Raw genomic sequence first — 23,575 nt, 5'->3', positions numbered from 1 at the left:
ATTGTTTATGTATATGAAATAGTATGCGGGAAGGTGCGTCAGCAACTTACGGATGGTCGTTGGTTTCCCCCGGACTTTGCGTGGTTTCCCCCGGGCTTTGCGTGGTTTCCCCCGGGCTTTGCGTGGTTTCCTCCCACCATAATTCTGGCCGCTGTCGTATTAGTGGAATATTCTTGAGTAAAACATATATCAATAAATACAGGTATGTATAACTAAGACATGATCTTATAGGCTTCCGTATATTTTCTTGTACACAAATGCACAGGTATATAAATACATAGTAATTTGAGAAAAAATGACAGTTTTGTTATGAAGGTTGTTATGTGAATACCTGTGCATTTCCGTTAACTATATATAAGTATTTTTTTTAAAGGAAATAGCTAGCACCGCTGTGGGCAGACCGACATGCTACTGATTCAGTACCTGTCAATCTATCAGGAATGAACATTGATCGGTCGACCACTAATATCGGCGTAAATTTTTACACGGTATCCTTATATTCAGATCAAATGGATCCGATGTTTTCGTGCAATTTCATTTATAGACTACAGTCTTGTCCTCTGAGATCAAGTCTGAAGGAACAATAATCTCTTGTGTGTATAGACGCCATTATTTTAATCGCTAACAAGAGTTAGATCCCTTTATATTTGCCGCCAAGCATGGATCCTTTTTCAGTGCAGAGACGCATTATTGCACATAGTCGATGTGAGATGGAGCTTTATGACTTGCGGGAGCTTTTTAAATATATCTGATGGAGATGGGGATTGGTGTGGGTGGCGTGTTGTGGGGGGCGTGGATAAATAGACCTTTCCATCGTGTGCACCTCAACCACCGGCAGCCATATGTTATAGGCAGTTCTTAGTATTCGAGAAGATGCAGGAAAATCGCTTAAATATGAATAATTTAGCATATGATCACGATGTTGCATACATAGCACTCAAGCGCCATACATTTTGATACCACATGAGTAAGTTAGTACTTTACCCTTTTGAACTACTGTAAAGGTTAGGTTGCTGCCACGTGGTGGAGTCACGTCAATTCACAGAAGAATCCGCTTTTCACAATGAACATTTGATTTATTTATTTATTTGATTGCTGCTTTACGCCGTACTCAAGAATATTTCACTTACAGGACGGCGGTCAGCATTATGGTGGGAGGAAACCGGGCAGAGCCCGGGTGAAACTCACGACCATTAATGAACATTTGAAATATGGTTGAACGGCCAACAAAGGTATCAGCCATGTCTTTACAACTCCCTCAGTTTGTTCACATAACGTCCCCCCAAAGCCTGGGCTCGAATTACATGCACTTTAGAACGGAAAGGTTACCTTTCCCAGTGGTAATCATAATTACAAGGTCCCCCCAAAAGCGTGGGCTCGAATTACATGCACTTTAGAATGGAAAGGTTACCTTTCCCAGTGGTAATCATAATTACAAGGTCCCCCCAAAAGCTTGGGCTCGAATTACATGCACTTTAGAACGGAAAGGTCACCTTTCCCAGTGGTAATCATAATTACAAGGTCCCCCCAAAAGCTTGGGCTCGAATTACATGCACTTTAGAACGGAAAGGTCACCTTTCCCAGTGGTAATCATAATTACAAGGTCCCCCCAAAAGCATGGGCTCGAATTACATGCACTTTAGAACGGAAAGGTCACCTTTCCCAGTGGTAATCATAATTACAAGGTCCCCCCAAAAGCGTGGGCTCGAATTACATGCACTTTAGAACGGAAAGGTCACCTTTCCCAGTGGTAATCATAATTACAAGGTCCCCCCAAAAGCGTGGGCTCGAATTACATGCACTTTAGAACGGAAAGGTCACCTTTCCCAGTGGTAATCATAATTACAAGGTAATTATTGATTATCAGACAATAATTAAAAATATGCAAAATAATATATTAAGCAGTCAGTAAGGGAAATATTCCTTAAGTAAAATTATCCTGTGGCCGGTTTCATGATGCTTACTTAGCTAAATTTACCCTTAACTACCATGACGATGTATGTTGTAGAGATATAAAGTGCCCTTAGCTAAGGGCTACTGAACACCAAGTATGCTTCATGAAACCTGCCCCTGGCCTATATAAGAGGTATGACCTTTGCATTCAGTGTCATTATCATGAGATAGGCATTACCTTCATGTACGTTTTCTGGTTTGTTTTGCAAGTCACATCATACTGTGTATGGTTTATTTGTAAATTTGATTGCTGTTTTACACCGTACTCAAGAATATTTCACTTGGTGAGATACCGTCCGCCGGCTGCTGCAAGACCTTTCCACGTTCCGCTGGAAAGGAAGCCAGCATGAACTCACAGTGACCGCATTACTGAGAGGTTCATAACGTTTATGACAAATAGGCCAATAGTACATATGTGAGATAAAAATTAATATACGCGCTATCACCGGTACCAGGGGTATACAAGCTCTACGGGTTAAAACACCCTATTTTTTCTCTCATGTGTGTTGCAAATCATGTCTGTTTACTGTACTGTCACGTATATTTATTTAACTTCTTATATATCCAGACGTGCTGGAGTCTTACGAGTCGTCTATTGCTTGTGTACACGAGTATTAAGAAATCTCGTACATTCACGCAGGTTTGGACGAGACGAGGTAATCGGACCTCATATTATTCGTAAAATGACTTGCGAGTGCCCCCGCGTTCCCTCGCCTAGACTCCTACAATGCATATTCGGTATATTATGAAGGCTAGACATATACACTATTAATCGATGGACAGGCTCATCGATTAACGACATAACTTATTTTGGAGTGAATATGGTTGACTAATTGTTCAATCATAAATTTTTAACAACCATGCATTTTTTTAAAAAGTCGGTTCAGTTCTGTGTTCCTTTCTGTAACGCTGTGATATGCATGTACTACGTATGTGTTATACGAGAAAGACTCCGCGAGAACTTGAAGTACCTCTCCAGGTTCCTGGAAACAGGGAATGTGGCGGATAATTGTGGGAAAGGTCACCATAATTTTGAATCGTCGATGGTTTGAGTAGGCAGTATAGATTAGTTACTAGAATACTCTATATGTGATCGTGTTTTACTAGGCTAGAATCCTGTATATATGATCAATATTTTACTAGGCCAAAATTCTGTATGTATGACTGTGTTTTAGTATGCTTAGTTCTGTTTGTACGATTGTGTTTTACTAGATTAGAATTCTGTACATGTGGTTGTGTTTTACGATAGGCTAGAATTCTGTATATGTGATCATTTTTATTAGGCTAGAATTCTGTATGTATAGTTGTGTTTTAGTGGGCTAGAATTCTGTACGTGTAATTGCGTTTTACTCTTGGCTAGAAATCTGTGTATGTGATTGTATTTTACTAGGCTAGAATTCTGTGTTTATGATTGTGTTTTACTAGATTAAAAATCTGTTTGTATGATTGTGTTTAGTAGATTAGAATTCTGTATGTATCATTGTGTTTTACTATAGGCTAGAATTCTGTATATATTATTGTATTTTACTAAGCTAGAATTCTGTATGTATGATTGTGTTTTACTAGATTAGAATTCTGTATGTATGATTGTGTTTTACTAGATTAGAATTCTGTATGTATCATTGTGTTTTACTAGATTAGAATTCTGTATGTATGATTGTGTTTACTAGATTAGAATTCTGTATGTATCATTGTGTTTTACTATAGGCTAGAATTCTGTATATATAATTGTATTTTACCAAGCTAGAATTCTGTATGTATGATTGTGTTTTATTAGATTAGAATTCTGTATGTATGATTGTGTTTTAATAGATTAGAATTCTGTATGTATGATTATGTTTTACTATAGGCTAGAATTCTGTATATATAATTGTATTTTACTAAGCTAGAATTCTGTATGTATGATTGTGTTTTACTAGATTAGAATTCTGTATGTATGATTATGTTTTCCTATAGACTAGAATTCTTTTTATATGATTACAGGCTAGATTTACTAGGCTAGAAATCTATTTATATGACAGTGTTTTACTGTCGTCCAGCCCTATACATGTACGTGTATATTAGTGATCATTAAGCCGGCTTCTGTTTTAATTTTTCATGTAATTTTTGTTTCAGTGATTTCTTGATGTAAAGGGAAGGGATTAGAGGAAACTATATGACCGCAAACCACTGTTCTTGTGTGATGAGCTGAACTCGGCAATCTGACCAGGAAGAGATCCTCAGTGTAATGCGGCTGTTTGAACAATAACGAGGAAACATTTCAGACAGAGCCGTATGCACTGTTACATGTACGCTCCTATAGTTACTATGCGCTGCTATGTTTAACTGGGCCGAGTCTGCATAATACCGTGATTCAGTAAGAAGTGTATATTGTGAAGTATTGGTGCTGTTTTTCAGTGATACACGCTCATTGTGGATGCTTACAGCTGTTGTTCAGTTATACGTACCCATTGTGGATGCTTACAGAAGTTGTTCAGTAATACACGCCCATTGTGGAAGCCTACAGCAGGTGTTCAGTAATACGCGCGCATTGTGGATGCTTACAGAAGTTGTTCAGTAATACGCGCACATTGTACCATTCAGTAATATGTTATTCAGTAATACATACAATTCGTGGATGCTTCCTGCAGTTGTTCAGTAATACATGTACATTGTGCATGCTTACATCAATTGTTCAGGGCATTTTGGATGCTTACAGCTGAATTTTGGTAAGATTCGTACTGTGGATTTTAACAACTTTTATTGAATAAGACGAGAACATCGTGTGTTGTGGATTCGCATTGTGGATTTTAACAACTTTTATTGAATAAGACGAGTACATCGTGTGTTGTGGATTCGCATTGTGGATTTTAACAACTTTTATTGAATAAGACGAGTACACCATGTGTTGAGGATTCGCATTGTGGATTTTAACAACTTTTATTGAATAAGACGAGTACATCGTGTGTTGTGGATTCGCATTGTGGATTTTAACAACTTTTATTGAATAAGACGAGTACATCGTGTGTTGTGGATTCGCATTGTGGTTTTTAACAACTTTTATTGAATAAGACGAGTACATCGTGTGTTGAGGATTCGCATTGTGGATTTTAACAACTTTTATTGAATAAGACGAGTACATCGTGTGTTGAGGATTCGCATTGTGGATTTAACAACTTTTATTGAATAAGACGAGAACATCGTGTGTTGTGGATTCGCATTGTGGATTTTAACAACTTTTATTGAATAAGACGAGTACATCGTGTGTTGAGGATTCGCATGCTTGTAAAACCTCCACTGAATCATATCTGCCTTGGCTTGTACACATATATCAACGAACTGTTGTATCTCGTGCTTTCCTAAACCGATTTTGAAGTGTTGGTATGAACCGTCCCTCATATCATTCTGTGTAACGTGTGCGCTGTTTTTATTGGTGACTGTGTTTGAATAACAAACCATATGCCTGTTGGAATGTACCCAAACGTTTACAGCTAGACGTCATGTCAAATTCTGAATGTCACGAGCTCGATGGAAACTAGTGCCGTTGGTTTCGTTTACGGCTGAAGTTTAATTTGGCGCCAGCGCCGTCTGTGAATTACATAAAGACAACTCGAGCACCCTTTGAAGACATTTTGAAGACAGTTTCACCCCATTTTCCGCTAAAAATATTATAAATGCCCCTGCTCAGAATAGTTCTACGATACGTACAATCTACATCTATTTTAGTGCCTATGTACAACAAAATTGCGAACAAAGGCCCGCAGTGTCGGCCTCATAAAATACAGGCATCCTTCTAAAACTGCTTGAGCAACTTCCGGAACATTGATCTTAGAGTGCTAAAGAAACCGATGCTGACTTGATTCTATGTGATTCTTGTACCAGCGTAGCGTAAATTTATGAACCAACGCCTAGATTCCGTCGCTTCCCTATGATGTTTTTGTGTCATCGACGAAAACTTCTGGGTCTAACTGGATTCAGCTTGGCGTGTACGTTGTTGCTCTGCAAACTTTATTTGAACAACATGAAGGTTAGGCCCGTTCCATCGAGTTCTGAGGGGTCGAGTAGTTTGGAGTTGGAATCCAGGAGAAAAATTCCAAACGTGACCCGATTAAACGAAGTCTTCGTGAACGCGACCTCAGTACAAATAGAAGGAAATGTGGCTTCAAATCTGAGCACTGACTCTGATGAGAATCTTCAGGTCTACGGCCTACAGAACAAGTTTGATGTAACTCCTGTAAATTACAAGGATGCCATCTTTGTTACGATTTCAGGTGGCAGAGCGGGTCGATTGGGCAACCGAATGTTCCAGTACGCAGCTCTGATTGGTCTTACTAAGGAAGCTTCAAAAACGCAACCAGGAATATTTCCGGTAGTGGAAGAGGACAGTCATCTAAACACACTGTATGGCGCTTTTCATTTAGGAGGAGCGAAAAGTGGTCCGATTAAATTAAAACACCCAGTCATGCTTTTGGAAGACAAGCCTATGACTTATTGCTCGAGACTTTTAAAAGAGTTCCTACCGGGTTTTAATTACACAATTATGACCTATTTACAGTCTTGGCGATATTTCGCGAATTTTTCTCGAACAATTCGGAACGAATTTAAATTCAAGGATTCCATTTTGGAGGAAGCGAAGGCTTTCCTCCGAAAGGCTGTAAACGGCTCCACTGAAAATGTGACACTGATAGGAGTACATGTACGGAGAGGGGACATGACTCTGTCTACGTCTCGAAAACGAGGTTACACGCCTGCCAACGCCACTTATCTCCACAGGGCTTTTAAATACTACCGTTCAAAATATTCGAACGTCTTATTCATCGTCTGCTCCGACGATTTCGGATGGTCGCAAACACATATTAAAGGAAAAGATGTTAGGTTTTCAGTAAAGCTTAACCCGGAAGTGGACCTCGCTATTTTGTCGTTGTGTAATCACACCATAATCACTTCCGGGTCATTTGGCTGGTGGGGGGCATGGCTTGCTGGCGGTGACGTCGTGTATTACCGCAATTTCCCGGCACCAGGGTCATGGCTTGACTCCACTTGTGTAAGGCCAGACTATTTTCCCAAATCATGGATTGGATTAGCGTGAAATTTTGCTGAATAAACTGTCGGTGGGATTTTTTTTTTCATTTATTACCACACATTAATTCCATGGGAATACATTTTATTCTTTGATTTTTCTTTGATTCAATGATGTAATGGTGTTTGTCTCATTTATTTATTTCACCACGGCCAAAAGATTTATGGATTCAGAAAACCAGAGTGCCACCGTAAACCACTGTCCATCGCCACTTACCTGAGAAGCACGGTCACTAAAAGCGACCGTCGAATGACTATGAATAGATTGAGATTTCATTCTTTCTATTTTTTTAATTATTTCATTCGAGTTTTACGTCGTACTCCAGGATATTTTACCTATAAGACGGTGGCCAGCAATATGGTAACAGGAAACCGGGCAGAACCCGGAGAAAACTCCCGACCTTCCGCAGGCTGCTACTAGACCTTCCCACGTACGGCTGGAGAGGAGGCCAGCATGAGCTGGACTCACAGCGATCGCGTTGGTTAGGGGCCCGTGGGTCACTTAGCACGATAAGCAGCAGATCATGTCGAGTACACGCCTTATACTGACTCCACAAACAAGCTGGATAGTTAAAGCGCTGGCTCTCTGCAACTAACGGACCATTGACCAATACAAGGTCGCAAACTCTAATCCATATTTCGCCATTTTGGCTTAATCTGTAAATAAGGTTCATCAGGTACCAGTCGAAGTTCGGCGATTCACTCCTGTTTCCTTTCATCCGTAAACCTGACTATTGTCCTCGAAATGAAACAGTCTTGAGCATGGTGTTAAACACTAGTTAAGCAAATAAATAAATAAATAATTAAAAAATAAATACAAGCTACATATTAATATTAGGAGACGGGGACTTATATTGCTCGGTGATTGGGCGCTACATAATATCTGATGTCTTGAAATTTGTTAGTGGTGACAGTGATGTAAACCGAACGTGGTGTGCGACGCATGCGCTGTGTGGAGTATGCGCGTGAGAACATTCTTGCTGAAAGCACGGTATTAAGAAGTAAAAAAGTGACTTTATTTCTTTTGTATGACATTAGTTACCTTCATGCAATGGAGGCTCACTATCATTGTAAACCTCTGGACATTGTACCTTGAATAGGTATTCCTACTTTCATCTTCACGTTACAACCTCTGCTGTGCCGTTTCTGTTATGCAAAGTTGTCTCCCTTGCCTGTGAAACAACTCCTAGTAGCACATCGCCACAATGAATGTGACCTCTGCCGCGAACTGCCGCCATAAAAGCATGTATATTACAAATATGAGGTTGCACAATGTTTCAGCCTTGCTGGTCAAGATCCCTTACATGTGATCTGGCAAAGAATCGTCCATTTCATCTCCAATGGAATCCAACCCGTTTTTAGTCTTTTCTGTTTATAAAACGAAAAAACAGTAAAACATTTTTAAGTCATAAGTTTAAAACAAAAAGACATGCAGTATGACAGCTGCAAAGCCCTGTAATCTGGCAGGGCATCACTAAAAAATTATTCCCATCATGAATAGCCCGATCTTTCATTCGGAGTGTTAACAAACACTCAACGATATTTCACTTAAATGATGGCGGTCAGGTTTATGAAATACATAAATAGTTAGTTATCAGTATGCCCACAAAAGCCACTGGAGAAGTACGAATGAACAATAGAATAAGCAGCTTTGGACCGAATTGCTTTCAGGAATAAAGGACTTCCATTGCCAAAAAAACACTTTGATAACTAGGTGTACCCTCACCTCTTGTAAGCATATCGCAAAAACGTTCGTTAGTCATGTCGATGACGATATCTCTCGAACAAGCCGCCATTTTTAATTCACATATCCCATCATACATCACGCCGTCAGTTCCGCAGACAGGGGTTAAGCTTCCGGTACACTCTTTGTAGCAGTGGCACTTCGGTACGGATTTTTCATGGCAACCGTTCGGAGAGCTGCAGGACTCTGTTTCGCTGATTTCTGTACCGATGAACAACATTTTTATCAAAGGATCCAGTAAAGAACCTTTAGACAAGAAGAACATAGCAGTGTATGCCACAGCTACAAACAGAATATAACATTGAAAATTACAAACAGATTAACCACGGTTACCCATGTAATTACTGTGGGACAAAACGAAATCATTTTGTAACTTTATTAAGGCATTATGGAGAGCAAATGATTGCAAGGAAAATTACCCTAAAATATTTAGACATTCTTAATTTGGAAAACATTAAGCAGATATTCTTACGTCATTGAGATGAGATATATGTTTTGAAATAACAGGAACAAAATCGGCAACGGCTGGTTTCGAACGATCTTCGAATGACCAATTTGTCTTACCCTCTTCGTTTCCCTCGTATATTTCATTACACATGCCCCCTTCACAAATGGATCCCGTTAGACCGCTGGTTTTGGTCGCACTATAAAATGAGATGGCTTCGTAAGCTAAAAAGAAGAAATACACGAAAAATGAGTAAAGCAGAAAGACATTTCTTTTTTTTTAAAACTTGTGAAAGAGCCTGTATCTCCTGAATAACGAATCTATCTTTAAAAAAAATACTAATATCTGGCTTTATTTCTTTTCAAATTTGTGCTAAAGTGTATAGAATAAATGTTTAAAATCACTTAAATGAGTGGTGAAATGATGATAACCACATATATCTGATTGGAACTAGCAATATTCACGGCCATTTTCCACCCTTCCTGTGTCAATTGGGAAATGTAGTACACCCAGTCATGAATAAATGTCCACCGCAATTTACGCTAGCCTACGCTGATTTCTTTGCCTACTTCCATTATATAGCCTGGTTATGTCGCCATCTTTAAAAAACATTCAAATAAAATAATCGGAAAGAGCAATGTCAGACTCTTCTTGTGGTACATATATTGCACATTAGGCTATACTTTGCTTTTAGATATTTTGATTTTATTTATTTATCTGATTGGTGTTTCATGCCGTACTCAAGAATATTTCACTTATACGACGGCGCCCAGTATTATGGTGGGAGGAAACTGGGCACAGCCCGGGGGAAACCCACGACCATCCGCGGGTTGCTATCAGACCTTCCCACTTACGACAGGAGAGGAAGCCAGCATGAGCTGGACTTGAACTCACAGCGACCGCATGGGTCGAGAGGCTCCTGGGTCATTACGCTGCGCTAGCGCGCTAACCGACTGAGCCATGGAGGCCCCCAGATATTTTGATGTCAGAGTTAAAACAAGAACAAAACTAGAAACTACACGAACATAAATGTGAACAAATCAATTCGAAAATAATAAAACGAATAAAAAGAAATGAACAAGAAAATACTTGCCGGGTTCGTAATAGTCATAGACTTTTACAGAGCCCTTTGTGATCTTCCCTACTTTGAAGATTTGTATTGCGGAAAATGATACGCATGTACGACATCTGCTACTGATCTGAAATAGATCAAAAAAGGGGGACAATCGGAAGCAAACGCGAGATCAATGTTAACTTGATGGACACGAATCAGTGGAAGAATGAATCTAGCCTAATATTGTATGAGGAGGTCATTTGGAGTCACCTACTGGTACCGGAGGGTACTACAAGTACTGGAGGATAATACAAGTACCCTCGTCTGTCTGTCTGTCTGTCTGTCTGTCTGTCAGTAAGTCAGTCCGCATCAGTAAATCATATACTGTCATTGGTCACATACATTGTCAATATGGCCCATAAAGCACATCTTACAAACAAACATCCGGCTTCAATTCTTTCATCACCGCTTCATTTCCATAATGGTGAGAGCGTCCGCCTCGAAGTCGGCAGGCCTTGGATCAAACCCGGGTCGGACCATTTTCAAGTAGTGCTCGTGGGTGAAGATACTTTCAGATACAATTTTTGATGGTTTTTGTTTACTGACGATTAAGTCATGTTTATGTTTTCTTTTCCTGGAACAGTTTCTATGGAATGCAAACCATAAACAAAGGCGCTTTTTAACAATTCAATCATAACTGATATCATGGTAACACATGTCTTTAATAATCGAGTTACTTTTAAAACAGAATGGCTATATGTCAAGCTTCGGGCACAATTGTTAAAAGTTAAAGTGAAAATGAGAATTTTTAAAGACCTCATTCTAATACAGAAGGAAGAGAATATTTTACCTCGTCCATATATAAGACGACGGTCTTTTTGTTTACTTCGTATCGTTTGACGTTTTCGCTGGTGATCAAAAGCTCATCGAGCGTTTCCGTATCTGCTTCAAATCCGGATAACAAGACCACCTCAGTGACCGCCATGTTAGAACTTCCCGCGTGTATCCATCTAGAGAACAGAGCAGTCCTTTCTGTTTTAACACAGTTAAAATACATGTCTGACAACAAATAATAAATGCACTAAATTTAATGATTTCATTTAACTTAATGTCCTGGCCACACCGAAATCGTTTCACTTTACGGTGGTCTGGTTTAATAGGGTGTCAGTATCGATCCCGCGTGGAGTGACTGTAGCTCTCTAGGTCCCTGGCAAATTTCCTGCCTTCAAGCCGGGAATGTAATCTGTGATCTTACTGGTCAGTGGCCGGTGGCGATTTTTTAAAATTTTTATGTAAATACATGTAGCAGTCTTCAGTATATTCGTATGGAAATCAAAGTGGTGAATATTTAACTGCGCCTCACCTTGAACAGATTTCAAGACTCAAGTACTGGTTATCTCCCTTGCGGGTCTGCCGGACATTGACCGTCACGTGGAATGATTGCCGGGAACTTGGGTCTGGAATATTGTACTCCACATCCACCTGTTAACGAAAGAAAGGATACCGTTAAAGACCGATAAGATTATGGGAGCTGTTTCTTTGCTTTTTAATTTGAGTTAAGTTTTGGAGCTTCAGATCTAGTTTCCTTTTATCTTAATAAACCTATCGAATATGGTTGGTTTTATTTGCACACTTGAACCTAGTACAAGAGCTCACAGTGTTGCCTTAATAGTTTACTCCTTGAAACGTAGGCTTTTTGAAACACGTATTTCAGCCAGCCAGCCTGCTTAAAGCAGCTAAATGTAGAACTGGCTCTTGTGACGACCACAGCAATCGCCCGTATAACCAAACTCCGTGTACTGAATGGTCAAACAAAATCACGTGGCTTTATTTACGTTCCAATCGCCACATCGTGAACTTGTCTGATGACATTTGTACACGATGGAAACGTAACCTGAAGTAGTGCGCAGCCGTCTCCAACCGCGCTGACAAATAATCCCGTGGGAAGCGTTGGTATGGGGACGGACTGAACGACGTCACTGTTGCCAGGGTGAAGCGTGAGTTTCTGCTGAAGATCAAGGTTGGTGGAGGCCAAGGTCACGGACATGTTAAGCTGACCGCTGTACACCAAAGTGGCGAATTTAGATAATGCGTAAAGAGCTATGGATGTGTCCTTAAAAAAAAAAGCAAAATAAAATTTTAGTACATTATTTGATTGCAAACAGAAATGCTTTTTTAATATGAAAGTGTGTACGGCAGATGTCTTCAAAAACAGAAAACTAGCAATCTAAAGGGAAAATTCTTTTAAATTTTTTATTTATCTTTTATATCGTTTCACAAGCATAAAAGTATATCAAACTACTTTGAATACTTATATACACACGTGAGTTGACGAGAATCCACCCCACGCATTCCGTTTTCTTGACAGCCATTTGACAACAGGCAGAGCAGACGTAACGTCACCACGAGTGCTGTATGTCAGCAGAGCGTAAGCAGCGACCTCTACTTCCGCTGAAGAAACTAAATTCAATACATTATTTAAGAGAGTTATAATTTACAAACAAAGAAAAAGAAAAGAGTCATAGATTCATTTCTTTATTTACATGACTGTTGTTTAACGTCGTTACATCAACTATTTCATTTACTCAACGCAATGACCCAGGAGTCTCTCGACATTGGGGTCACTGTGAGTTCAAGTCCAGCTCATGCTGGCTTCCTCTCCAGTCCTACGTGGAAAGCTCCGCCAGCAAATTGCGGATGGTCGAAAGTTTTACCCGGGCTCTGCCCGGTTTCCTCCCACCATAATGCTGGCCGCGGTCGTATAAGTGAAATATTCTTAGCGTAAAACACCAAGCAAATAATAAATAATAAAAATCATTTACACAACGGCGGTCACAAGCAGGAGATTGGCAAGCAACTGACGAACCTTTAAACATATGACGCACAGAAGTACACACGTGACATATTCCTTTGCTTGAGTACGGTTTAACGTCATACTCTTAACTCGAAGAAGTTTTCACTCGTACGATGACAGCCATTTTTATACGTGGAGGAAAACAAAGTGTCCGTGTAACGAACCGACCATTGGCAAATTACTGACCAACTTCTCCACATGTGACGTACACATACGCACACAATATTGGTGGAAATACATGATGTTAAATCATTGTCAGATTGCGGAGGCTGTGTATTAGTGACAAGCATGTTACCTGAGATGACCTATCATGTATGACTACATGGAAAGTAGTATTTATTCGATGTAAAAGACTACAGAACGGAGAGTTAAAACAATACAGAACAGTGACAACATGAACTCTGATAGTTGGCAAATGGTCACACGGGGTGAAGTAAGGCCTCCTGTCAGTTTACCTTAGTTAGAATCTCATTTTATTAACTCTTCATGTAAATGCCTCATCCCTAGCATCACGGCTTTAGCAGAATTGTTGATGATGTTAACTGAGCGATGCAGACCATTTGTTGCCCAAAGGCAATGGTGGCAGGAGAATGACAAATATTCCCGTTCCCAGACTGGGAGTGAGGCTCACGCGGTCTAACGACTTGAAGACAAGACAGCCTAGATGATAAGTATGTTATTATCAACCAATAAGAGAATAATTTATCATTGGAAATAATATATGTATATCTGAGAGAAAATGACCAGTGACTGAACGATATTTTCAAAGGAGTAACGCTTACCACTCTTTGTAAGTCCATCTTGGAAAGTATAGATGACATCCTTCTGTACTGGACGTCCACTAATCTTCCAGAATTTCATGTCGTCTTGTTGCAGAAAACAACAACAACAACAACAAATAAGTGACCGTGCAGAATGAGTGCATGTTACAGCACATACAATAACAATAAAACTGTTGGCAATCACAGAAGATAAACTTATGGTAAACGTCACAATAGGCTGTCTGGCATGTTTACTTCCTCCATATGTACTGATTTAATTTCCCCCCCTTAAATAAAGATGCGGACAATAGTTCATTCACACCTTTATGATGACAACTGTGTGGGCGAACTAATAACGTATTATGCGTGTTTCACAAGACAAGATTCGACAGAATGCCCCATTGGCGTTCAACGCCATACAACATACGAGTAAACAATCACTTTTGGCAAGGTACAGTTTATAAGGTAAAAAAAAAATGAATCAGAGAATAAACCAGAGAAAAAGGTTATTTGAAAATAATTGTGTATGGTGGGTATTCGGGACCACCTCTTGTTATAATGTTCTAAATAAGGATGTGATTCATGTCTCATAAATTTATTTAATATGAATTATGCCAATATTTATGAATATATTAAATATATAAATATGATCAAAATCGAAAATGAACAAATTTGTTAGGTAAAAGGCTACATTCTTATGCAAATAGATTTATTAACCATGTGTTACATCCTCATTTATAACATGATTACGCAAAGGCAAAATCTACGAAGAAGTGTTCCCATATATCCACCATTCAGTTTTTTTCTCTTTAAAGAAAAATCGGAAAAATATTGAACACCACATTTACAACTAACTTTCCACACTCCTTCATCTGTACTTTATGTAATTTTTATTCTTTTTTCTCAAGCTGAGGGATAAGTGTTTGACTTCATTTTCATCTCAGGTTGAACTATTGGTTTAAGAAATTTACTGATTTTAGGAAGTTTTGTTAAACCGAGAACACGTTCTTTGAAATCAGGAATCATTTGACATACGCACCTGTTGTCAGAGCCATCTGGTTTAATTTCCGTAACGCCATTAGAGCCATATCACTGTTGACTAATGACAGAGCATATGAGCACAAGGCGGCAGTGTACGGGTCAGATATGACGGAAACCTTGCCTTCAAGGAACGACTTAGCTCGCTCTATGGCGCTTTGTACATACTGAAAACAAATGATAAGAAAGCAAGGTCTTAGACTCATTCGACAGTGTTACACTTTCTTAAAAAAGAAAAGATCGATATATTTTATAAGAGAATACGAAAAATAACAAATTCAAACTAAGAAGTAATACGAAATCTATTTACGTGTTAAGTGTTTGCCTTTCTCTAAAAATAAGTGAGAAATGAATGTACACGTAGATAAATGTAGTCGAAAGTGAATACAGCGGTATCCAATCCTTCACACATGAAACGATTCCTGAATGCGGTTGAATCGTGCTCTATATTCAAATGTCCACTACTGAGTTACAGGACGACAGAGTGGTATAGAACATGTGGACAAATTTTAAATGAATTCCTTTTTATATGCTGACTTGGTTAGTGCTTTCATCCATACACCGTCCAATGTCAGGTTTATGGGTAGAGGGAACTCGCTTGCCCTGTGGAAACATCCTCTCTTTGTCAATCACCTGACAACCTCCTGGGTGTAAGCCTGAGACGAAGCAGCGAAAGTCTCAGCTGAGCTGGGTACCGCATTGGTCGAGGGCCAATAGTGCATGGTGAGCACACCACTTTAACCGAAAGAGACTGGGATACAATTCATCTAATAAGAAATCCCGTTTACCAACGTGAACATAATTTCCGTGACACGTTAACGCTAGTCTATATAATAACTTGTGTTCCCATTACAAAGACTGCGTACTCCTGTTTAAATCTGATCTCTATGTACTTGCATAGACTGTTGCAGTATTCACTTACGTCATCGTCTCGTGGCAGTTCCAATAATGACGTCAGCACGTATGCCGTCAAAGGTATAGCGCTGTGAGCTCCGGACTGGAAAATTCAGAAAAATGTGGCCAATGCATGATGGTGAAAATATTGTAGAGATTTTTGGCAAAAATCTATCAGCACCAGTGGATGCGAATTTTATTTTAGAATAGCTCAAATAGTTTCCTTTCTCTAAAAGCCAGTCTCGCTGGTACAAATGTTACCGATCATAATCGGCAATGCAGTCCCTAAGACTTAAAAGCTGATTATAATAACTTATTATAACGTTTTCAAAGTGATCATTTTAACACTAAATGTAGAACGTCTTGATATTTAGTGAAAGACAAGAATAGAGAAAATTTGATTTTATTACCGAATATGGATTTTTACTGCCAAATTTTTTTTAAAAAGCAGTAAATCTTATCTTAAAGGAGAAGAAAACATAAAATGATGCCAAAATCAGATGAAAGGGCGTCAAAACTTATTTGCAAATGTGATCTTTAATATTTTTTTTGGATTTTTTTTCAAGAGAAAAGGGTATTTGGGATCAAATTTTGGTATTTATCTGAAAAGAACAAGTTCTAGTGCAAAAATATTTATTAAACCTGTTTTACACCCTCATCTATGACATTATTAAACAAAGACTATAAATACCAAAAGGTGGTCCCAAATACCCCCCATACAAAAATTATTTTCAAGTGTCTTTTTCTCCTTGAGGAAAAATCGGAAAAAGTATTGGAGAGCACATTTAGGAATAACTTTTCGCACTCTTTCATCTGAACTTTATGTCATTTTTATGTTTTCTCCGCCTTTAGTTGTAATATGGGAGGTTTCTGGGTGAAGTGTGAAGATATTAGGACTATTCTCCGAACTGCCCAGTTAAGAAGTTGTACGTGTAGTCCCGCAGGAGTTCTCTCATTCACGTAGTCAGTAAGTCATGCAATCACCATATTATTATACATACGTCTGTATAATCATCGTGTTCAATTAGATGGATATCTCAAAAGTTGTAATCAAAGCGCAGTTTTTAATTATTGACAACTCTTTGCATGATTCCGTTCTGATTTCGAACTTTGCATGTTTTCTTAAGTATCTTGGTAGTTTGGTGTTAAACAACGATTTGGGAATTAGCTGGTGGACGGATGGTGTACAGATGGTGTCTTTCATAGCATAGATTCAGTAAAATGAAGCAGGTAATCTACTTGAACTCACCTGTAATTCCTTGTTAATCACTCTGCCTATATTAGGGAAGGAGCCGTCTTCCTCTTGGTAAGACAACATCCAGTTCTCCGTCCTCTCTATCAACGTCTGGTCGATGTAGATGAACTCCTTGGCCTGGATCAGTGACTTAAGCACGAACGCAGTCAGCCTGTATGGCACAACATCACAGACGTTTTTATTTTACAAAATACCCAGAGTATTTTTGCATCAAAAGTATTTTTGTGACAAAGGTAATTTTGTGACAAAAGTATTTTTGTGCCAAAAGTCGTTTTGTATCAGAAGTATTTTTGTATCAGAACTATTTTCGGGGCAAAAGTATTGTTGTATCAAAACTATTTTCGAGTCAAAAGTATTGTTGTATCAAAAGTATTTTTGTATCAGAAGTATTTTTGTATCAAAAGTATTTTTGTATCAGAAGTATTTTTGTAGCGGTTTTCAGGAGAGAACAAGGAGAAGACATTGGCCGTTTTATACGAGATGTGTGATGGAATTTCACGTTACAAGTAAGAAAAACAGGGTTTAGAAAAAATTCCACTTTGCTTGGTATTTATACATATATATATATATATATATATATATATATATATATATATATATATATATATATATATATATATATATATATATATTCTGTTCACCACGAGGAATTCGACCGTTGTCTGGTCGTTAAATGTCTTAACCCATCTATCTCTGGAATACCCGAGGTGCGGGCTTTCTGGGACTTTCTCAACCAGGCTAGTGAAGCCATTTGCAAATTGTCTAACGTTCGTTGAAGGTTACTTGTGTTCCATCAAGGTGGTTTGGCAAGGCCACTCCCGTTTCGTCCATCCATAAATTTGAAAGCCATGATATAAGTGAAAAAATCTTCAGTATGGCGTAAAACAACAATCAAATAATTCAGGATTGCCCAAAGTCTTTGGCCCCTTAGAGGTTCTCCTCTCATAAATCTATTCAGGTTAAAATGTCAGTTAAATTACAAAATAAATACACAGACTCCATTAGCTGTTAAGATTCTGAATCTAGTTAAAATGGCTACAAACTTACCACATGCTACCAGAGGCATCTTTTTCTCCGAACACGCTGTAGGATCCATCCCATCTTTGATATGTCAACTGCCGCTGGTAACCTAAAGGTCATCACACCAGAGGTCAAAGGTCAAGGTTACAAACTTTCTTCAGTACGAATAAAATCAACAATACTTTGAGAAAATGTCTCAATGTTTTCTGTTGTGCTTGCACAATACTACAGGGTTAAGTTACGAATTACCTGAAACATTTGTAGCCTACTACAGAGTAATCATGCATAATGGGTTTTATTGATTACATGTTTTTACCTAATTGAATTTCCCCCCTCATATAACCCTCTTAATAAAACGCTACATCTAAATAATCTTATGTTAATTCCATCTGCGTTAGAGAGATGACGTCATACACGGTGGGTGGGGGGGGGGGGGGGGGGGTGCTCTCCGTGGCTCAGTTGGTTTGGGCGCTTGCGCAGCGTAATGACCCAGGAGCCTCCCACCAATGCGGTCGCTGTGAGGTCAAGTTCAGCTCAAGCTGGCTTCCTCTCCGGCCGTACTTGGGAAGGTCTTTCAGCAACATGCGGATGATCGTCGGTTTCCCCCGGGTTCTGCCTGGTTTCCTCCCACCATAATGCTGGTTGCCGTCTTATAAATGAAATATATCTTCAGTACGGCGTAAACACCATTCATATATATAAATAAGTCATATACGGTGGAAGTGTTAATTAATTTAATGCGGTTCAGGTTATCGTAAAATATAGAATGTTTCTTTCAAAGGGAAATCGTCGTTTAAAGGGTTTTGATAAAGTTGATAAACAAATATGGCTCTGGTCGCAGAGGGATAATAAGCCTTATGGTTCATCAAAGCAAATTCTTGATTCGAAAAATGTTTCTTGAAGCACAGCTCATGGTTCTTTTGATGAACCACCCGACAGAGTCTTTAAAGGTTTTCTGTGATTCCGTTTTTTTTTTTGACATTCACAAAACACGATTTGTTAATTATAACAGAAAGTCTGTTGTACGAGTGATGCCGGAATGTTTTGTTATAGCATGCCGTTAATCTCATACAATCTTTGTGCTGAAATAATGTGTGTGTTTATATTTAACAGAATAATCTGCTGCAATATCAGCGTACACTCTAGCATCACTCGTACAACAGACTGTCTATTAAAATTAACAGATTAATTTTAAGGGTGTAAGTATTAGGCCAGGTTGTCAGATATACATGCATGTACATTTATGTGACCGTTTGCAGCAAGCACCATCAGTGATATCTTTACCTTTAGTTAGCATATACAGCGCTTTCTCTTGGACATCGTCTAACAGTTGCTCAGTTAACTTGAGATATTTCAAAACGTGGATATTGGGCGCGAAGTACACCATGTTTTGTTCACCACACCCATGAGGGAGACGAATCAATTGGTCCAGATTCCTCATCGTGGAACCAAGGGTGTCACCTCAAAAATAACAAGAAAAAGGCAAGGCATAAATCAAATATTATTCACGATTCGTCGTCAGAAAAAGCTTAAAATTACCATTTGAAAAAAAAAACCCAAACCAAATATAGGTAAGAATATTTTAGCAATACATAAACTTTATATTGCCAGTATTACGAATTAACAAAAATGTGTAAAGAATTCAGTTTAAATATTCTGTCCAGATTTAAGCGTCCCCCATAAATAATGAAAGACCTTTACGAATCAAGCCTTCACTCTTTGTTATCCAGTTTTCTGGCTGTAATGTCAGTTTTAATGACCTAAATATTTATACCGATGAGTTTAACTTCCGCTCTTGCTGAACCCTTAACGTGATTGGCTGGAATTCCAAGATGGAAGACCTCCCCATAGGTCCCTTCGGAATCTGTAACAAGTGATGTGGTTGGTCGTAATGTTTTATGGTCTCCCACAAATGTATAAAGACGGAAAACGGACATTGATTAGAATTAAGTTAGAAACGTCTAAACCACTATAAATTAGGTCATGTGGGAAAGTTTGCCACTAACTCGCCCAATTTCGGTGATTAAGTGGCCATCAAATAGTTTGCCATTAACTCGTCCAATTTCGGTGATTAAGTGGCCATCAAATAGTTTGCCATTAACTCGCCCAATTTCGGTGATTAAGTGGCCATCAAATAGTTTACCATTAACTCGCCCAATTTCGGTGATTAAGTGGTCATCAAATAGTTTGCCATTAACTCGCCCAATTTCGGTGATTAAGTGGTCATCAAATAGTTTGCCATTAACTCGTCCAATTTCGGTGATTAAGTGGTCATCAAATAGTTTGCCATTAACTCGCCCAATTTCGGTGATTAAGTGGCCATCAAATAGTTTGCCATTAACTCGTCCAATTTCGGTGATTAAGTGGCCATCAAATAGTTTGCCATTAACTCGCCCAATTTCGGTGATTACGCGGCCATCAGATACTCCGGTTTTCTCCACGCACTGGGCTTCATCATATGCGTGAAAAATTTTTGAGTAGAGTGTTGAATACTTGCCCAAATTAATAAATACAACGACCCAAAAATAAATAAAGCAGTAAATAAGTAAATAAATACAACGACCCAAATAAATAAATGTATAAATAAATAAATAAAGAAATAAATATAATAAATTTACTGTACCAGAGGTTATTTTCTACAAAAAGCATTTGAAGCTGTACGCTTAAAATTAACTTGAATTGCACTACTATACCAAAGAATCAGCAGCGAAAATCTTCGACTGGCTTCATACATACATACATACATACATAAGAATATCGAGTTGAAGCCCGAAACCGATTTTTGAAACGGGCACCTGGAACTATAGTCTGATTCACTCATGGATAGGTTAAACCCACCTGTCCAGATTTTAAATGTAGCTGGCACCCCGCTGGACGTCGCAAACCCAATATACTCCACCGTATGCTCCTCATGCAGGTCCAGACTCATGAGCTGCTGGTAGTTGATATGAGATCCCAAGCCCACCTGTACGAAAAAGACGTATTGTTAAAAACTGATTACCTGACTAATGAACAAAATAATGACATAAAGACTGCCTGGGCATGATAGGTAGGCGGACCTATTTTCGGGTATTGCATTGTCTTAACTTTGCTTTACATTATTTATTGCGTTTTAGATTTAAATGTGATGACTACACAACAATTTTAGCAGTAGATCAGTGACATCTTGCTACAATTTGCTACAGTAACTGGGGTGAAATGACGAATGACCGGATTTTACCGGGGGAATACGTGTGACATATTGCCAACTATCACACTATCGCGTGAAACTTACTCTGACACGTCCGCCTTCCCACGACACCCAGAAGGCTCTGTACTCCTCCATAGTGAGTACATTTGGGGTGTGTGCTGTCACCTGGTCAGAATCTTTAAAAAAAATATGTCAGTAATCATCTACACTGAGTTTGATAATATCGAATGGATATTTAAAGAGTTGAAATCTAAGAACAATATCATAATCTTGGTGTTTTACGCAGTACTCAAGAATATTTCACTCACATGACGGCAAAACGGGCAGAGTCCGCGGGAAACCCACAACCATCCGCAGGTTGCTGCGGACCTTTCCACGTAAGGCAGGATGAACTGGGTGTGAACTCACAGCCATTGAAAGTTAATACAGATAAAAATTTGGATATCGATTAAATTTGTGCGCTTAGAGCGTTCTGAAAACGATTTACTAGCTATTTCTGTTGACATGAGTATCTCAATCCCTAAAAATTGTAGAGGAAAACATAGCCTTTTTGATGGTGAAGTACTCAAAATCAGTTCTTTTTTATTAAATTGGAAAGCGGTGTAATATCAATTCCTCCTGTATTTGTACGTATATGCTCTGATATTGCAGATAAAAAGAAGGACTTTGCTTGTTGACATACTAATTTAATGACTGTTGTTGAAGGTCATACCAGTTCTTTATTTGATTGGTACGATACAACGCATTTATGAATATTTCACTAAACGACGACGGCCAGTATTATGATGGGAGGAAAGCGGGTATAGCCCGTACGAAAACCCACGACCATATGCACGTTGCTGTCAGACCGGCCACGTACGGTCCGAGAGGAAGCCAGCATGAGCATGAGCCCCTGGGTTATAGCGACGTGCTAACCTCCTCTCCCACGAGGCCTCAAGGTCATACTAAAGGATCTTGCTGATTGATGATTTAGCAGTATTCACAATCTGACAGCATAGATTGCTGGGATCGTGGTAATAGACACTCTTTTCGCCATCAAAAGTGTAAAAATAGCCTTCTGACATCGCAAACCTGATTTTCCTCTACTAATAGATGATAAGCTGTTGCCATTTCCTCCAATGAGAATTTCTACCACGTGATTTGTGTCTCCAGGAACTGACGTCAGTCGGAGGTGCGCAGAACTGACTGCGCGGACGGTAAAGCTGAATGCCGTCATTCCTCGTGGTTTTGGTAGATATTGGACGACGAACGCCGCTGGAGTAGAGACATGGAGGCTCTCTGAAAAAACATGTGTGTAAAGTTATAAAAATTATACTGGTAGCTCTGTTAATTGGTCATTCATATCTATGTGAATAGATGTAAATTTGAGGGGATTTATTTATTTTTTTTATTTGATTGGTGTTTTACGCCGTACTCAAGAATATTTCACTTATACGATGGCAACCAGCCCTATGATGGGAGGAAACCGGGCAGATCCAGGGTGACACCCACGACGATCCGCAGGTTGGTGTAAGACCTTTCCACGTACGACCGGAGAGGAAGTCAGTACGAGCTGTAAAGGGATGTTTAGAAGATGTTTAGTAAAAATCATACAAACATTGTATTATGGGGTTAACGTTCCCTCCAAAACTTTCTGTGTCAATAACTCATCAAAATATCGTTTGATAATCAATTATGATATTACTTATACAGGTGAGGAGCAACGACAACACTCGAATGCTTCTTCAGGGATAATTATGTGGCTTAATAATGTCCTATATGCAGCCACATGAATAAGACGAACACCATGGGATGGGCAAGTCTGCCAGCAGCCTGTGGATGGTTGTGTGTTTCTGTCCGCAATCCTCCCACCATAATGTTGGCCGCCGTTGTATAAATGAAATATTCTTGAATACGGCATAAAATACCAATCAGATAAATACATACATAAATGAACGCCATCCCAACAACACCACCCCCCTCTTCCCGCCTACTCTTGACATGATCTTGGCAGCCAAAAAGTGCACTTGTGCTTAATTTCGCGCAATCAATCACTTGAATACTGTGACAAAGTAAACGGTCAATCAGCTAATCTGATCCCTCACTACCCCAGGCGGAGGATCAGTCCGTTGTTTTATGTAATTCGTAACGCTGATTATGGCTTGAGACAAGTTTCATGCACAAGAAGGGAGAGATGTATTCAAATTGCTCATGGTTTCTCTTGTCGTTTAATGCCACTTTGTTTTTATAGTCAGTTCAACCTATCGGCAAGAAATCTGACTGGCTAATAACTGATGTCGTTGAACTATAATGACTCGCAAGATTTTGAT

The 23,575-nt window shown here is 39.1% G+C and overlaps 2 protein-coding genes across 2 annotated transcripts in view; one reads left to right on the top strand and one right to left on the bottom strand.

The window, feature by feature from the left end:
• Positions 1–5,317: 5,317 nt before the first annotated feature.
• LOC135463167 (galactoside alpha-(1,2)-fucosyltransferase 2-like) lies at positions 5,318–7,068 on the top strand. Its single transcript, XM_064740484.1, has one exon. The coding sequence runs from the start codon at positions 5,861–5,863 to the stop codon at positions 7,019–7,021; it is 1,161 nt and encodes a 386-aa protein (XP_064596554.1). The 5' UTR covers positions 5,318–5,860; the 3' UTR covers positions 7,022–7,068.
• Positions 7,069–7,839: 771 nt separating this feature from the next.
• LOC135462470 (C3 and PZP-like alpha-2-macroglobulin domain-containing protein 8) overlaps positions 7,840–23,575 on the bottom strand; it is a 39,669-nt gene continuing 23,933 nt past the window's right edge. The window contains exons 22-39 of the mRNA XM_064739696.1: positions 22,338–22,544; positions 21,351–21,442; positions 20,915–21,041; positions 19,851–19,940; positions 19,361–19,537; positions 18,104–18,185; positions 17,051–17,207; positions 15,830–15,904; positions 14,909–15,074; positions 13,891–13,974; positions 12,578–12,714; positions 12,149–12,367; positions 11,618–11,736; positions 11,105–11,264; positions 10,294–10,399; positions 9,320–9,424; positions 8,738–8,956; positions 7,840–8,379 (exon numbers count right to left, since the gene is read on the bottom strand). Of these exons, the coding sequence (XP_064595766.1) occupies positions 8,312–8,379; positions 8,738–8,956; positions 9,320–9,424; positions 10,294–10,399; positions 11,105–11,264; positions 11,618–11,736; positions 12,149–12,367; positions 12,578–12,714; positions 13,891–13,974; positions 14,909–15,074; positions 15,830–15,904; positions 17,051–17,207; positions 18,104–18,185; positions 19,361–19,537; positions 19,851–19,940; positions 20,915–21,041; positions 21,351–21,442; positions 22,338–22,544 (2,390 nt within the window). The 3' untranslated portion in view covers positions 7,840–8,311. The remainder of the gene's footprint in view (positions 8,380–8,737; positions 8,957–9,319; positions 9,425–10,293; positions 10,400–11,104; positions 11,265–11,617; positions 11,737–12,148; positions 12,368–12,577; positions 12,715–13,890; positions 13,975–14,908; positions 15,075–15,829; positions 15,905–17,050; positions 17,208–18,103; positions 18,186–19,360; positions 19,538–19,850; positions 19,941–20,914; positions 21,042–21,350; positions 21,443–22,337; positions 22,545–23,575) is intronic.

The sequence above is a fragment of the Liolophura sinensis genome, chromosome 2 (assembly GCF_032854445.1).
Source record: "Liolophura sinensis isolate JHLJ2023 chromosome 2, CUHK_Ljap_v2, whole genome shotgun sequence".
In the NCBI taxonomy this organism is placed as follows: domain Eukaryota; kingdom Metazoa; phylum Mollusca; class Polyplacophora; order Chitonida; family Chitonidae; genus Liolophura; species Liolophura sinensis.
The sequence above is the reverse complement of the archived record's forward strand: the minus strand, read 5'-3'. Positions and strand labels throughout refer to the sequence as shown.